The sequence below is a fragment of the Pelobates fuscus genome, chromosome 9, assembly GCF_036172605.1.
Source record: "Pelobates fuscus isolate aPelFus1 chromosome 9, aPelFus1.pri, whole genome shotgun sequence".
NCBI classification, from domain to species: Eukaryota; Metazoa; Chordata; class Amphibia; order Anura; family Pelobatidae; genus Pelobates; species Pelobates fuscus.
In genome coordinates, this window is record NC_086325.1 from 112,187,719 (window position 1) to 112,205,874 (window position 18,156).

General features: G+C 47.3%; 1 protein-coding gene across 1 annotated transcript in view; it reads right to left on the bottom strand.

The window, feature by feature from the left end:
- PAPPA (pappalysin 1) overlaps window positions 1–18,156 on the bottom strand; it is a 2,329,021-nt gene that overhangs the window by 51,253 nt on the left and 2,259,612 nt on the right. The window contains exon 21 of the mRNA XM_063432310.1: window positions 12,331–12,429. Within this exon, the coding sequence (XP_063288380.1) occupies window positions 12,331–12,429 (99 nt within the window). The remainder of the gene's footprint in view (window positions 1–12,330; window positions 12,430–18,156) is intronic.

An 18,156-nucleotide genomic window follows, 5' to 3' on the forward strand; every position in this document is an offset into this window, starting at 1 on the left:
GATATTCTGCTATCCGGACATTTGGGGGTCAGTCGTACCAGGTACCGACTGACCCAAAGTTTCTTTTGGCCAGGAATTAGCCAGGAGGTGCGCAAATATTGCACCACCTGCGATACGTGCCAGAGGGTAGGAAAGAGGGGGGATAAGCGCAAGGCCAAGTTACACCCGCTACCCATAATTGAAGAACCTTTCCATAGAATAGCAGTGGATATCATAGGCCCCCTCCGGAAACCTAGCCCCTCGGGCAAAAAGTATATTCAGACAGTAGTGGATTACGCCACTCGCTACCCCGAGGTGGTAGCCTTGACCAATATTCATACTGAGACCGTGGCTGAGGCTCTGATGCAGATTTTCTCCCGGATGGGGTTACCCAGGGAGATCATCTCGGATCAGGGTACTCAGTTCACGGCAGAAGTCACCCAACATCTCTGGAAATTTTGTAAGGTCAGGCCCATAATTAGTGCCCCCTACCATCCCCAGACTAATGGGCTCTGCGAACAGTTCAATGGCACCTTAAAACAGATGCTCCGAACCTTTGCTGAGACCCACCGAGACTGGGAACGATTTCTGCCTCACCTCCTATTTGCTTATAGGGAAGTGCCGCAGGAATCCACAGTATTTTCCCCATTTGAACTGTTGTTTGGGAGGAGGGTGAGGGGACCCCTAGACTTAATTAGGAAACATTGGGAGGGAGACCGTAGCGCAGACGGCACCCCTATCGTACCATATGTGTTGGCCCTCCGAGACCGCCTGGAAGCACTAACTAAGACGGTAAAGGAGAACCTACAGACGGCTCAGACGCGTCAGCGCACATGGTACGATCGGGGCGCCAGGGACCGTAGCTTCCAGGTTGGGCAGAAAGTTTTAATTTTAAAACCTGTCCGACATGATAAGCTACAGGCCGCCTGGCAAGGCCCTTATAAAGTGGTAGAACAGAGATGTGACACCACTTATATAATTGGCCCCTGCGCAGGGACTGGAGGGCGACGCATGATCCATGTGAACACGATGAAGCCCTACCAGGAACGCTCAGAGGAGGTGATGGCTATCTGTGCACCCACCTCTGAAGAATGTGACAGCCTGCCCCTCCCCGATCTGCTGGGAGACGGACAGCTGTCTGGGGATTTGGGAGAAGTTGTATTGGGGGATCGGTTGAGTCCACAGGAGCGTATCGAGGTACAACAACTACTGCAAGAAAAGCAGGAGACCTTTTCTAATGTACCTGGATACACCCTTCTGGCTACCCACCGAGTAGAAACCCCAGGAAAACTCCCCATGCGCCAGACCCCGTACCGCATCCCTGAAGCGGTGCGGGAGAATATGCGCAAGGAGATTGAGGAGATGATCCAGCTAGGAGTGATTGAACCCTCGGATAGCCCCTGGGCTTCTCCAGTGGTCCTCGTACCAAAGCGGGACGGTACGACCCGCTTTTGCGTGGATTACAGGAGATTGAACGAAAAGACGGTATCCGACGCATACCCTATGATAGATGAGTTACTAGACCGGATGTCCAGAGGTCACTATTGATCTGTGTAAAGGATATTGGCAGATTCCATTGGCTCCGGACGCCATCCCTAAGTCCGCCTTTGTCACCCCATTCGGCTTGTACCAATTCAAAGTCATGCCGTTTGGGATGAAAACGCTCCGGCTACCTTCCAGCGGATGGTGGACCGACTCCTAGATGGGATCCAAGACTACACCTGCGCATATCTCAACGATATTGCCATATTCAGCAATACCTGGCAGGAGCACTTGGCCCATATAGGAGCGGTTCTAGACAGAATCAGGGAAGCCGGTTTGACCTTGAAACCAGCTAAATGTAGCATTGGGATGGCCGAGGTACAGTACCTGGGCCATCGAGTGGGCTGTGGCAAGCAGAAGCCAGAACCAGCCAAAATAGAGGCTGTAGCCCAGTGGCCTACCCTTAAGACTAAGACTCAGGTATTAGCTTTTCTAGGGACAGCGGGGTACTATAGGAAGTTTGTCCCCAATTATAGTGACCTGGCCAAACCCCTCACTGACCTGACCCGTAAAAACCTTCCTGACCCGTAACTAACCTGGACCCCGGAGTGTGAGCAGGAATTCCAACACCTGAAAAATGCAGTTGTTAATGCCCCTGTCATGGCAGCTCCCAATCCAACTAAACGTTTTCTTGTACACACAGACGCTTCTATGTTTGGATTGGGGGCAGTACTGAGCCAAGTCGGGGCCGATGGCGGAGAACATCCCGTGGCTTACATCAGTCGCAAGTTATTACCCAGGGAAGTAAGCTACGCCGCCATCGAGAAGGAATGCCTGGCTGTGGTGTGGGCCTTGAAGAAGTTGCAACCGTACTTATATGGACAGGCTTTTTCCCTGCTCACGGATCACAACCCGTTAGTCTGGCTGAACCGTGTGGCTGGGGACAATGCCAGGCTGCTGCGCTGGAGTTTGGCGCTGCAGCCTTTTGACTTTAACATTCAGTACCGCCCGGGTAAGCAAAATGGAAACGCTGACGGGTTGTCACGACAAACTGATCTGGAGAAATGATCCGTGAGCACCCCGGACATCCCCAAGCCGATCCGTGTGGGATCAGACTGTGTATGCCGGCTTGTGGGCAAGGGGGAGCAGTGTAGCGGAATGGATTAAGCCTGTCCCATAACCTGCATATTTGACTGTATTCGTTTATTGTATTCGTGTGTTTCTGTATGCTTTCGTATGTGGGTTCGGTAGTTTCATGGGAATGAAACTACTGAACCATTGGACCACCCCAGTGAGAAGTGTGCACCTCGTTAGGCGTTCACACTTCTCACAAAACCGCACAAAACCGCAACTTGAACTATAATTACTGATGCCTGGGTGGCCGCTGTTCGGTATACGAACCACGTGCGGCGGCCATCTTACGCATCAAAATCTCAGCGGTGTTTTGTCGTACTGTATGTTTTTACTGCCAAACGGAGACTGACCGCAGGGCCCAAACGCATGGAACCCTTTTCGGATACCACCTCGTGTGCGGTCGGTCAAACTTCACCCTCCACCTAACTACCGAACCCCTGGTCCGATCTGGGTGAATTTTGGATATATTATTCACCCAGATCAGGGCTACCTGGCGGTACCCTAATATTGAAGCTATGTACAAGTTTAGGGGTACATCCAGGTTGGGGGTAAATGTACAGTATAAGTTAAGGGGATTATGAGTCACTCTGAGGGGAGGAGATGTGTGGGAGGTAACAGTTACAGTATTGGTTACTGTCCTAATTGATGTGAATCCCTCCCTTGCATGGGAGCATGCTTTATAAGGCACCCTGGAATAAAGATTATCAGTTCTGCTCCTGAAACTGTGTGTCGTCCAGTTATTGGGATTGCTGTTGGGATATTACTGTATTACTTTGCCTGCTGGAAACCCTGCTTGTGGATTTACAATTGCCTTGTTCCTGAGCCTCACTGGGATCTTAAGTGGAGAATAGCTGTGGGATATCAGCTCTCTGCTACACCGGCACCCTCCACTTTACGACTCGGGTGACCCGTAAAATCCTCCAAACAACGGAGGCAGAACCTATGGTAACAGGTTCCCATTGGGCTATCATTATTGGGACACGTCCCAGAGCATTATTACTAGGCGACACAGCCTGACCAAATCTCACCTGTTAATTTATGACCGCTCATCCTGGTCTCACGAAGGATGACCCCCTCACTAGCCCATGATTACAGCCAACGGTGCAATACATACAGGACCGGTCTACGAACCATCTGGGTCCATTATATATAAACGGGGGAACCCCAGTTGTAAGTGGAAAGACACAATAATGTATTACCGTTTACTGCTCCAGTATTTCGGTAACTGACCCTGTCCTGCTTTCCACAGACAGACTGAATCAATATGAGTGAATCTTCTCAACCAACACAACCCGACATTCAGTCGATGATCAACTCCGCGGTGGCGGCCTCAATGGAGAAGGCTATAGCCAAATTGTGGGTCCATAATTTAAGCGAGGACCCTGATACTAAAGACCTGGAACGGTCTTCAGGAGACCTTGTCTCATCCAAGAGGCATTGGAAGGGCAGTGGCCCAGCCCTGTGAAAATTGAAGGGCAAGGCCCCGTTGAAGAGGAGCCGCCAGATGGAATGCCAGGACCCTTCTACCCTCCCACTGTCGTCCTCCGATGAGGAGGAACATAATCCACCTCCCGCACTGGAGGTTATGGATGAATGGAAGGTGGAGGATTCACCGTCCGAAGAGGAAGACTGGGTGGACACACACCGAGATGACCCGGGGTCTGACCTAGACGAGGACCGGGACACCCGTCATGGACATAGGAAACCCCGCATCCGGGCGGACGGATTGGAAGAGGGCGCTTTCCTGGACCCCCAGGGCATGCCAATGTTCGACCCTCGCACAATCCGCCACCCAAGGTCATCGGAGTGGGGTCTCCCGGACCACCTAGCCCAATTCATCCACTTTTGGCTACGACAGCCAATGGAAAGAGAAGTGCGTGCACGACTCAAAGCCGAGTGTCCGAGGCCAATACTTCCGGACAAGATTGCTCATACCCTGGAATTTGATACTACGGTAGTCTTGTTCATGTCACGAACGGGCCGTGATCCGCGCTAGGGCATCGAGAAGGGCCTCAAGGCTTCACAGGATAAGCTTTTGGACATGCTGGGCCCACTAGCAAAGATCTTATACCTTGCCGATGACGCCCTCACAGGAGGCAGTGCTCTAGACGCCCACGACATCCGGGAATGGGCTCAACGAGCGATCTGCATGTTGGGCAATACTAACACAGCCCTATGTACGGAGAGACGCAAGGCTGCTCTGCACAAAATGGACTCCAAACTTCTGGAGCTGGGAAAAAAGGAGTTGGGTCCACAAGCCAATGGCCAATTGTTTGGGGAGTCGTTCATAGGCGAATTGAAGAAACATGCGAATCTGTTCACTACATTAGGCAAAGCACAAACTTCGATCAAACAAGTTTTCCGCAAACCCACAACATACAGAGGGGTTTTCGGCAGGGCTGGTCGCCAACGGGGCCGAGCCACCAGCCGCTTCTGGCCGACAGGCCCAAGGAATCAAACATCGCAAGCTTTCTTCCCATCGAGACCACCATTCACTAGAGGTTCCTTCCGTCCCAGAGGGGCGCATCAACACAGGTGAGCACTCAAAGACCAATATATTGCCAATATCATTTAACTGCTGGCAGACTGTCTCTCTTTTCACAGAATTGGGAAAAGATTTCCTCCGACGCTTGGATCCTCCAAACGATCAAGGGTTACGAGATAGACTTTACGGACACTCCGACCCAGGCACGTCACCCACAACCGATAAGAACGTCAGCGGAACATGCCAAACTCATAGACGAAGCGATTAGAAGCTTGTTCCTCAAGGAAGCGGTCAAATTCGCTCCGGACGACGCGGGTTTCATCAGCAATATATTTGTTGTCCAGAAGAAGACGGGAGACTACCGACCTGTCATCAACCTGCGAGACCTGAACGCATTCGCATTCAGACACTTCAAAATGGAGGGCATTCATCTCCTCAGAGACCTACTACTGGAACACGACTGGTTCACCCGCTTGGATTTAAAGGACACCTATCTATTGGTCCCGATAGCCCAGTCCAGTCGGCCATTCCTTCGTTTCCACTGGAGAGGTCGCACATGTCAATTCACGTGTCTCCCATTCTGACTCAGTTCCGCACCTTGGTGCTTCACAAAACTACTCAAGCCTACAGTGGCACACTTACGGACATTGGGTACCCGCTGCCTAATATACCTGGATGACATTCAGATATTCTGCGAAAGTGAATCCAGACTTCGATCTCAGACGAAATCTATAGTGCACTTTCTGGAATCCTTAGGCTTCATAGTGAACAAAGAGAAGTCGTCGCTCTCCCCATCTAAAACTATTCAGTTTCTCGGATTCGAGATAGATTCAGTGGCATGCACGCTGCGCCTTCCCAAATCGAAGATCGCGAACATTCGGAAGGAGATAATACGTTTTCTGCGAAGAGACACGGTCCCTCTGAGACTCCTGGCCTGGATAGTAGGTCTGCTGTCATCCTCCATACAAGCTATCTTCCCGGGACCCCTTCACTATCGGGCCATGCAAAGGTTGAAAGCTCACCATCTAAGGCGGGGACACCTGGAAATCGGAATAACTGCGGAGGTACGGACGGAACTTCGTTGGTGGCTCCTCCACATGGAAGCTTGGAACGGCAAGGCCATCTTCGGCCCAAACCCGGACTTTGTCGTGGAATCGGACGCCAGCCTATGGGGCTGGGGAGCCCACTGCGCACACGCATCCACAGGGGGGACCATTGTCAGAAGAAGAAAAACAACTTCACATCAATTGTCTGGAACTGATAGCCGGTTCCTTTGCAATCCGCAGCCTAGCCAAAAACATGTCCGATTGTTGCATACTTCTATGCATGGACAACATATCTGCGGTCCAGTACGTGAATCACCTGGGGGGAGCCAGGTCACGGGCCTTGACAGAGGCTACCAAGGACATATACCGTTTTTGTCTTCCACGCAATATAACGGTCAGAGCGGAGTACTTACCGGGTCTCAACAACCTCACCGCGGACTGGTTCTCCCGTCATTGGTGGGACAACAGCGATTGGCAACTGGATACAATGATCTTCGACATGGTGCGAACACTCAGGGGACCGCTTCACATAGACCTTTTTGCATCATGCACGAATGCGCAACTACCAAGGTATTACAGCTGGCTACCGGATCCGCAGAGCGAAGCGGTAGACGCATTCCTGCAACACTGGCCCTCGATAGGAGCATACGCTTTCCCACCGTTTTCGATGTTGGCAAGGGTACTTCACAAAATACGTATGTCCAAAACATTGTTAATATTAGTAGCACCTCTGTGGAGAAGCCAAGCTTGGTTCCCGGACCTACTAGCATTGTCACAGGAGCATCCACTAGTACTGCCAATGTTTCCAACGTTTCTCACGAACCCGAGTGCGGAGCCTAACCCATTAATAGTGATTAATTAATAATAATTCATCTTTAAATGTTACTCGCTCCGCTATCTCGGCGGCGCATATCCCTATCAACGGTACCCCAGTGGGCCAAGAAGCATTGGTGTTTAGGCTATTACGGGGCATCAAATTAGCCAGACCACCAGCTCCGAAGTATCAACGTCCATGGGATGTAGACGTGGTTATTCGTTTCATCCGGGAATGGCCTGATAACATGGCCCTGTCACTCAGACAATTGACCGCCAAGCTCACCTTGTTGCTATGCTTAGTATCCTTTTGTCAGGTTTCGGATGTACGGGCATTCGATGTAGACGGTTTCTGTATAACCCCCGTCGGTGTTACGTTTTTGATTTCACGCAGGACGAAGACGGATTCAAAGTCCGTGTCCTATCCCTTTTTTCCGACGGTTGCTCGTCTTTGTGTCGTCGATACCCTGCTCTGATACGTAGAGGTTACGGCGCCCCTTCGGCCTTCCAGATCCGGACAATTGTTAATTTCGTACACCAAACCTCACACACCGGTTACTACAACTACACTAGCCAGGTGGATAAGATGGTTACTATCGTTAGCCGGAATTGATACTAGCTTTGGGGCCCATTCGGTCAGGGGGGCGGCGGCATCTAGAGTCTTTTTGACGGGAGCATCTTTGACTGATATTTTATGTACTGCGGATTGGACAAGGGAAAATACCTTCAGGGTGTTTTATTTTCGCCAATCATCGCACGCATCCTTTTCGTTTTTACCACAGCATTAAAAATGCAAAATAGGAAGCCTCCTGTCATGTAATAAAATTGTAGATTATGCTAACGTAGTGTACAGATAATCTTAATTTTAATAATGACAGGAGGCGAGTATTTTCCCTCCACTCTTTTCTCTCCGGCCCTATACTCTTGGAGGGTGTTAGGTTATCTATTGGTAAGTAGTTACTCTAGGGACACATGCTTTAGGATAGAAGTAAAAACGGAACCAAGGGACGCAAGTTACCAAGTTTCTATTGTTCAAGTTTCTTCAACACAGCTGTAACGGACCGTTTCAGCATAAAAGGGAATGAAATAAGTTTAGGCGATAATCCCCTTTTTGAGAGACAGGCACAGCTACTGCAGAACACCAAACTCCCGAACTGGATACAAGATAACACTCCGAACTGGAACAGCTGAACAAGAAAAGCATACAATCCGCTTACACTCCTGGCAGTCAGCTTACAATCCAATTCCCCCCAAGAACGAGATGACACTTCATTTGAGGGTTAAACAGGAACTCTGGTCTGGCACATCCAGCCTGGCTTTTATTTCCAACTCACACATACAGGCCACACCCAGGGGGAGGCATAAAAGAACCAATGACATAGATGTTACATCCCACACATCCCCTCCCCTTAGTGTGACACATAATCCCATTATTCATACAGTTTAAAATATACTTTTACACAACTTTCATAACTTTAAAACCATACATCACATTCACATAAAAATACATATTCACAATCAATCCATTCAGGGGAACAACATATTAAAAAAATGGCATGAATCCGACCAGGGGTTCAAAAGTTACTAAAAGTATCTTTTGTCCCTTACTAGCCGCATGGCAAACCAGTTTAGAAAGGTTTTACATAGGCCTCTATCCTGGAGACAAAGAGGAAAGTAATCCAATTATCCAGGGCTAGAAGCAGACTCCATTAACCACATGGTTACAGAAAGACATAAAACACTTTAAAATACAGAAAGTCACTTTTTATCCATAACACACAGACATTTCACATATCCCCAGATAGCTGGGATCTGAGCGCACAAAACTACCGAATAGCGCGCAGATCCTATTCACACAGTACAATTGCCATGGAGCTAAAGTCTTTCCCATAGTCTTTCATTATATGAATAGGCTCCATGGTATAGCTATCTGGGGTATCACATTCCCATAAAGTCTGGTCCATAGTCCAAAGGCAGCAGGCGGGCAACCAGGCTTCTCCAGTTCACAGTGGCGAAGTTGGTTTCGCCACAATTCTCCCCTTTACCAATTAGACTAACAGGGTACCTGACCTCCTGCCGGTCAGTGCCCTGGTTAGTCCAGCAACCCACCCACAAAACAGAAACCGCAGAGCAGCCCACCCACAATAAACAGTTACTACACCTGGGTGAGGGAGAATCTTGTCCAGGTTCAGGTGCCGCACCACGCCTGTGTGGGGGACTGGTAGGCTGCCTTGGTGGGTTGCTGAGGGGGCAGAGACCAGCGGTACTCTGTCCTGTTGCCAACACTACCACGGGAGTAGTCTGGTTGGAGCCTGGTTGCTGGAGACCGACTGTCTCCCCTTTGGATATATCGCTCTGTGGCTGGGGGACAGGACCGACCATCCCTACCCCTGGTGCTGTAAGTGCAGAGACTACGGTCCCATCTGCACAGATGTGGGGCTTAACATCTCCCCTTGGTGGGTTAGGCTGCCGCTGGAGAGAGGGTGTAACAAGCTCCTCTCTCTGGATGGTAAACTGCCGCTGGGGAGGGGGGTTAGCAGGCTCCTCTCCCTGCCACTCTCTCTGCTGGTGGAAAGGGAGACCAGCTGCCTCCCCTTTCATTCTCTTGTCCTGCTGCTGGGGTGTGAGACTGACTGTCTCTGCTCCCTGCAGGACACACTGCCGCTGGGGAGGAAGGACGGCACCTTCTGCTCCCTGGGTTACACACTGCCGCTGGGGAGGACGGATGACACCATCAGCTCCCTGGGGTACACACTGCCGCTGGGGAGGAAGGACTGCACCTTCTGCTCCCTGGGTTACACACTGCCGCTGGGGAGGATGGACGACACCATCAGCTCCCTGGGGCATACACTGCCGCTGGGGAGGAAGGACTGCACCTTCTGCTCCCTGGGACACACACTGCCGCTGGGGAGGACGGACGACACCATCAGCTCCCTGGGGTACACACTGCCGCTGGGGAGGAAGGACTGCACCTTCTGCTCCCTGGGACACACACTGCCGCTGGGGAGGAAGGACTGCACCTTCTGCTCCCTGGGTTACACACTGCCGCTGGGGAGGATGGACGACAACATCAGCTCCCTGGGACACACACTGCCGCTGGGGAGGACCGACGACACCATTAGCTCCCTGGGGTACACACTGCCGCTGGGAGGAAGGACGGCACCTTCCGCTCCCTGGGGTACACACTGCCGCTGGGGAGGAAGGACTGCACCTTCTGCTCCCTGGGACACACACTGCCTTCCTGGCATATCACTTTGCTGCTGGGGGGCAGGAACAACTACCTCTCCCCCCCTGTAACTCAGCCTGCCGCTGGGGAGGGAGGACGCTGCTCTCCTCTCCCTGCACTTCACACTGCCCTCCTGGCATATCACTTTGCTGCTGGGGTTGCTCACAGGACCAGTCTAGGAGATCTGCTACCTCGGGTACCGCTGGTTGCTGTTGGGAAGGAGGACCGGTGGTCACTTCCCGGGCCTCATTGATGAGTCGCAGGTAATCCCCCTCCAGGTTCCATTCCTCGGCGACCAAATACTGTAGGTCCGCCTCGAGGTCAATAGCGCTAGGGAGACCCAGCATGTCCTCTCGGTCGTAGTACAGGTCCCAAAAACGAGAGTCGGTCACTTTCCCAAAGTCCTCATCGTCAATGTTATCCCAAAATCGGCCAAGGTCAGTGTAATCTCCGCCTTCTGGGAACTCATACTCTGCCATCTCGGGGACACACTGAGCTGCGTACCATTGTATCGCCTGGTATGCGTCGTCTAGCGCCAGTTCTGCATATACTAGAATCTCGAGTCTAGTCACCCACTTTTCTGTGGTCTGTTTTCTCAGGAGGGGCATCCGCTCTGCCATTCTAGCCAGAATTCGCTGCCTTCTGCTGCGGTGCCGATCCCCTCGTGAATACTGTACTTCTTCTAGGGCTTCGGCCCACAATCTGGCTCTGGCCATATCTCTGTACCTCATCATGTCCTCCTCTGGGACTACTCCAGACCCCAGGCGTACGTAACTGTACACTGTATCTTGAAGCTTCTCCTCCATTTTTCCGAATTCCTTCGTAGATAGGGTCGCTGTACGGGTACTAGCGTTGCCCTCAATTTGTACTCCAGGAATTGATGTTGCCTGTAGCTGTCCCTCTGGTTGTAGGAACGATCCCGCCGCTTGCCATCAATTGTAACGGATCACCTGGCACTCCGTTAATGGATGCTCCTAGCGCTTCCAGAGGACTCCAAGCACTCCACCAGACACCATAAGCACCGCAGGCTGCAGCTATCTCCCTTCAGAACGAAGCAGGAACAAGCTCTTACAAGAGCTCAGTGATTATAGCAAGGGAATATGCCTAGCATAGCAATCCCTTATAGCAGATTCCCCCAATAAGAGACAGGACTCAAGTTGAGGGTAAAAATAGAACTCTGGTCTGGCACATCCAGCCTGGCTTTTATTTCCAACTCACACATACAGGCCACACCCAGGGGGAGGCATAAAAGAACCAATGACATAGATGTTACATCCCACACATCCCCTCCCCTTAGTGTGACACATAATCCCATTATTCATACAGTTTAAAATATACTTTTACACAACTTTCCTAACTTTAAAACCATACATCACATTCACATAAAAATACATATCCACAATCAATCCATTCAGGGGAACAACATATTAAAAAATGGCATGAATCCGACCAGGGGTTCAAAAGTTACTAAAATTATCTTTTGTCCCTTACTAGCTGCATGGCAAACCAGTTTAGAAAGGTTTTACATAGGCCTCTATCCTGGAGACAAAGAGGAAAGTAATCCAATTATCCAGGGCTAGAAGCAGACTCCATTAACCACATGGTTACAGAAAGACATAAAACACTTTAAAATACAGAAAGTTACTTTTTATCCATAACACACAGACATTTCACATATCCCCAGATAGCTGGGATCTGAGCGCACAAAACTACCGAATAGCGCGCAGATCCTATTCACACAGTACAATTGCCATGAAGCTAAAGTCTTTCCCATAGTCTTTCATTATATGAATAGGCTCCATGGTATAGCTATCTGGGGTATCACATTCCCATAAAGTCTGGTCCATAGTCCAAAGGCAGCAGGCGGGCAACCAGGCTTCTCCAGTTCACAGTGGCGAAGTTGGCTTTGCCACAACAGCATCGGAAGTTTTCTCCAGGCATGGATACATCAAAGAAAGAGGAAATGGAGAGCCTGTCAGGGACTTATATACTGGATGTGCTGGACTCTGATTGGTTAAAACGTTTTCTTTTGATTGATTGACTTGTGCTGCTGGAGGCATAAAGTAAAGAAAGTTTATGCAAAATACTCGCCTCCTGTCATTATTAAAATTAAGATTATCTGTACACTACGTTAGCATAATCTACAATTAAAATTGTACTTTTACCATTTTAGTTGCAACAGTTGAGACACAGCAATCTCCCCCATCATAACTGCAGAAAGCACGATTGTTCACACCATCACAATAATTGTCTCCAATGAAAGGCTGCAATATTAATGGAAAAAAACACCACATCATTCAATACTCAATATATAGATAAATAATTTATTTTTGCAGTTTGAAGGAAGGCACTTTTGTAGAATGTTTTATTATTTGTTAAAAATTATTTATTAAAAGCAGAAAGTTCAATATATTTCTGTGTACCATACATTTCATGCAATTTGTCATGTAATAAGGACTTGTACATGAAGTTATGGCACAAGGTAAAACACAGGATTAGTGAGAGGAGTGCAGCATATTTTTAAAAGTGCTCAAAGGATGTACAAAAGCTTGATAATATTTATCATACTATAAGATACAATCACATTTATCAATGCGAATATGTTTTAAAGAAACACTATAGTGTCTGGAATACAAACATTTATTCCTAATACTATAGTGCCGTAATGATACCGGAGAAACTGACGGAAGCCAAGCACAGAGAGATGGACACAGGTTTCTTCAGGAAGGAAGAGATTCTTTATTCGATTCACCGACCGGGGCTCAGAGGGACTTATGTCACCAAAATACAACAAGATCTGAGCCCAGAACTGACTGTGTAAATGCATGATATAGACATATAGCTCCTCCTATAGTTAACTCTACCCACATATATTCTTTACACAATCAGCTGAACAAAGCCTAACTTCCCTTACTTGTTAGACCACATGGCTCACCCAGAACAATGGAGGAGGGGAAGTGTTTTCAGTTTCTGCATTCCTGCATTTGCTCAATACGGTGTTGATTGTATCTTAGCTACGTGTAACTAACTAACTGATACAACATTTACACATATGCCACATGGCAATCTTGTCCTAGTAAATTTATTTTTACTGAGATTCCACCACATTCCCCCCTTTGATGCTTCTGATATTTCACAATTCCAGATGCATCACTTAACCATAGTTTGCTTACACCTCAGGTTGCCATGAATCAGAACAGACCTCGTAAGCATCTTAGCATCCTTACAAATTCCTTCAGCACTCCTCATTCTGAATATATTCTCTCTGGGCCAAGGGTTCATACTTGCAAACAGCCATTACATGCGCAGCTGGTTTCCTTTCTGTCGTGCTCTCTATGACACTCTGTATGGACCTAATTACCAATGGAACCAAACATGGTAGAAAGAGACACACTATAATCAACATGACTCCTCCTACCAATGTCTTGATCCCTCCAAGCTGCTCGTACCTACTTCCAAACCAACTACTAGAATTGTACCCGTTCCAGGCTTAAGTCGGTACATGCGTCAGTTTAGCCATGTGGCTTGTGAGATCAGCCACTGCCTGCCCTTCATCATCTATGTGCAGACAACAGTTGCTGAGATTGAACTTTCCACATACACCTCCTTCTATTTGCACTGGAAGTGAATGGAGGACTTTATCAACAGCCCAACTGGTTTACCTGGTAAGAAGGCTATGTGCTTTACAGAGGAATCCATAATTGCCTAATGGTAGAATGAGGCTTGAATCCCTGTATTAGAATACAATAACACTTCATGGGCATACAGTTTGGCTGTTAACCAGTTCCCTCACATATTACATCCCTCCTATTGGCAATGAAGCGCGCTAAGGTAGCCAGTGCCACTCATTATCTTCCCAGCTACCTACATTCAAGGATGCTAGCTTCTTTTTATGATTCACATCATAAACTTTAACTCTCAAGGTCTTTAACTCTCAAGGGCTGTTTCAATTGGCAACAAGAAGAAGGATGGTTTGAGCATACCTAATACACATGCCCCTTCCCAGTCCTGTGGCAACTCCGAATATACTTTCTTACCACAGATCCAGTACAAATTTGCCGGGGCTCTCCAGGTAGATGTGATGGATAGGTCAAACCACACATCCTTTAAATTGGCGTATCTAGCAAACGGGTTAGATGGTTCTGAGACATTTGAAGCCGACCACCAAGTTGTATTCTTCGTATCATCATCATAAGCTTTTTGCCCTAGACAAGTTAATTCTCCTACAGAAGTATTATACATCATTCCTTTCCTCGCTATGCAAACATAACCTATGATGGAGGTCTTTAATCTCCACTCAGATTTACCTCTAACACTCATATGATAATCGGCTTGTGTAGATATTAATTGGTCAACTGCCTCAGAACCGGACATTACCTCATTTGCTTCCCAAGGCCATTGGTCTCCCATGTTAGTACCTCCACACACATAGCAGTTGGTAACATTAAGACTACCGGCAATACTTTCGGCTAAATCTATGAACAGGTTTTTAGCATTATGGGGGATCTTATTATCTATACTCATCTCTTCATAAAAAGAATGGTATACTTGATGAGTTTGGGAGGTTACCGTATCGGTCTCTATCCCTATAAATAATATTGTCCCAGGATCTAAACCCGTCCCATATATTTGGAACCCAAATAAGTTACCGAACCTATCTATGAATCGTTCAGGATTATTTATGAGTATATGGACTGGGTTACATTCCCTAGACTTACAATATGGCTTTGTAGGCAACTTAGTAACAATCATATCCTTATCACCTGTCGGTCCCCAAGTTGCCCACCCCACACAAGACCAACATGGGCAAAAGTGATATTCCTATCTGGGCATCTCGGACTTACACACTTGTTTTTACTACTGGGACAAATATATTTATCATTAGACCCATACGTTCTCTCCCACTTAAGATCCCCACATACATTCCACGGCTTTCTACCACTTGATATTGCTTTACATGCATCAAATAGCAGAACACCCGAAGAATGTACGGTTTCTAACTCAGTTTTATTTATTAGGGTCCCCTGAGGATCTCTATTCCTGAGGGTCAACCAAATTGTACGGGGTTGACACTCCGGATTGAAGCACCTAGGTTCTCCTACTCCTAAATGGCATACACTATATTCTATACCTAGATATATACACCTAGACACATCACCTTTACACTCATATTGTGAATGCCAAATTAGGGTCTGGGAAATATGATTACCTGTCTTAGTAGTCTTAATGCAAACCTCACAGCTAGGAGTGTCGGTACCTCTACCTTCCTGAATATAAAAAGACACAAAAATATACATTATCAAAAGCACTTCTTTCGACGTCTTCATCCTCAGTCTTCGTCCGTGCGATGGCACCTCAGCTTCCAGGATGTAAGGGCTGCAGGGAATGGAGTTCTGCTCGTCTCCACAGGGGTCCCCCCGAGACTCTCCCGGCTTTTAATAACACGCTGGTGAGCGGACAGGCATCACTATGGCCGTCAAAAACACTCACTTGTAGATCTTTGTTGATGTTCCCTTTTAACAATATTATCTTCGCAAAAAAAAACACTTTTAATCCAACTCGGTCACACGCTTCAACTGGATCTTGCAAGGATTCTCTGGATCTATGGTAGCTTGTCAGGAATCTGCCGCTGGTTTTTTTACCCTAGAGTGATGAATCCACGGAGTCACTTCTACAACCTTTACAACTGTTGGGGTAGATAAAAGAACAACATAGGGACCTCTCCACTTGGAACCTAATGGAACAGTGTTCAATTTTTTTATCCACACTTGATCCCCTGGATGGTAAGAATGAACAGGTGGATAAATATTCACAGGTAATCTATCTTGTACCCATTTCTGTACCTCCTCCATAGTTTTACCCAACTCTACAACCTGCTGCCGGGTAATTCCTTCTCCCAACTGACTCAAATCCCCCCTTAAGTTACCAAGTATGGAAGGTGGATGCCCATACATAATTTTTCAGCAGTACCCCAGAAACAAAAGAAAGCATCTTTGAGGTCTAGGAAGGTATAGTAGGTTGCCCCACCTGGTATTAAAGCAAGCAGATTATAGGGGATGGGTACCACTGGGTGTATATTGACTACTGCATTATTAACTGCATTTAGATCTTGTACAGGATGATACTCATCTGATCCCGGCTTCTGAACAGGTAATAATGGAGTGTTCCAAGGGGAGGTACAGAATTTTAGGATGTCATACTTTGCACACTTATCCACATAGGTTTGTATATTTTCCTTAGCCCTCTATAATATATGGTACTAACTAAGGCTAACAGGATATGCTCCAAGCTTCGATTCAATGTGTATTGGTGGAATATTGCGAGCAAGTCCTGGAGGATTATTCTCTGTCCATATTCTTGAAATGTCAAATAAGGATTCATCACTCTTAGGGTCTGTATTTGTTATTATAGAGTAGAAGTGCCATTCTTCTTCCCTTTGCACCGATACTGATATTATGCCTGGTGATCTATTAAACTTCAGAGACGTTGATCCGTTGGGTTTAAAAGTTATCTGGGCTTGAAGCTTTAATAATAGATCTCGTCCTAGAAGCTGAACTGGACACTCCAGCATATATAGGAACTGGTGCTTAACCAAATGGCCTCCTAGAATACAAGTATGACTCCTGAGAATTGGTCTAGCAGCGCTTTTCCCAGTAGCTCCTATCATAATTATAGTCTTCCTGAAGGAGGAGCAACTAGGTTAGTTACCACAGAGTACTCAGCACCAGTGTCAATCATGAAAAAGCTCCTCTTTCCCTCTATTGATACATCGACCATAGGCTGCACTTGGCTAAAGGGGGATGGAGCCCAGTCGGTATCAATAGTCTTCCATGACAGTGTCAGCCAGACTGACAAAATCTCTATCTTCTCTATCCCTTAATCTCTAGGTAGGGGAATAGTATACTACTGTCATTCCCTCCAAGACTTTCTCTATAGCCACCTCTGTAACCATCTCGTAACCTTCTCTCTTGTCTTATCTATAACTTGCTTTATATTCCCTCTGTGGGCAGTCACTTTTCCAATATCCTTCCTCTCTACAATACGCACAGTGATTCCTACTTCCTCCCTTACTCAGGCTATTCTCAACTCCTCTATTCACCTCCCTTCCCTGTCTCTCTACACTTATGATAGCTACAGCTAGCATATCTGCCTTCATCCTCATTTTACGTTCTTCCTCCTGCTTTGTTTCAATCTCCCTGTTCATATACACCTGAACTGTGATATGGACATTCCTACAAATCCCTTTAACTTTAGCAATTTTCTTTTGATATCACCTTGGGTCTGGCTGACAAATGCTGAGTTGTTCATTCGAGAGTTCTCAGGGGCCTCTGGATTAAAAGGAGTATATAAACTATATGACTCCAGCAATCTCTCATAGAAAGCATTAGGTTACTCGAATGCTTTCGTAAAGGAATTATGGGTCTTCCAATTAAACAGATCAGTCATGGTGAACGGGACATAAACAAATACAGGGTCTGCCAACTGTAATTGACCATTAATATCAATGTGTGGTGGACCAGGGGTAAGCTGCAGTGGCATTTGTAAATGTCAAAGTTGGAGGGCACCGGTCATTTGTCAGGTTAGGGTGGGACTTAGATAGGGTTGTTTAGTCATAGGTTCCGGTCGGGGAGTGGTGAGGTAGGTGGAAATGGATAAATTAATTTTACTGGTCAGTAACTTGGTTAACAAAATGTTTCGGACAGGGCTAGGAGGAGCCTGACCAGTAACCAAAAATGGTAAAAGTGTATTCCAGCGTCCTATACCATTGACCATTTCATCCAGTTGTATTTCAAAACTAATTTACTGTTACTAAAGGCACACAAGGCTCAGTAATTATAGTGTTATGTCAGTGGTTATAGTGTTTTCAGTGATTATGGTATTATCAGTGGTTATGGTGTTTTCAGTGGTTATGGTATTATCAGTGGTTATGGTATTATCAGTGGTTATGGTGTTTTCAGTGGTTATGGTGTTTTCAGTGGTTATGGTATTAT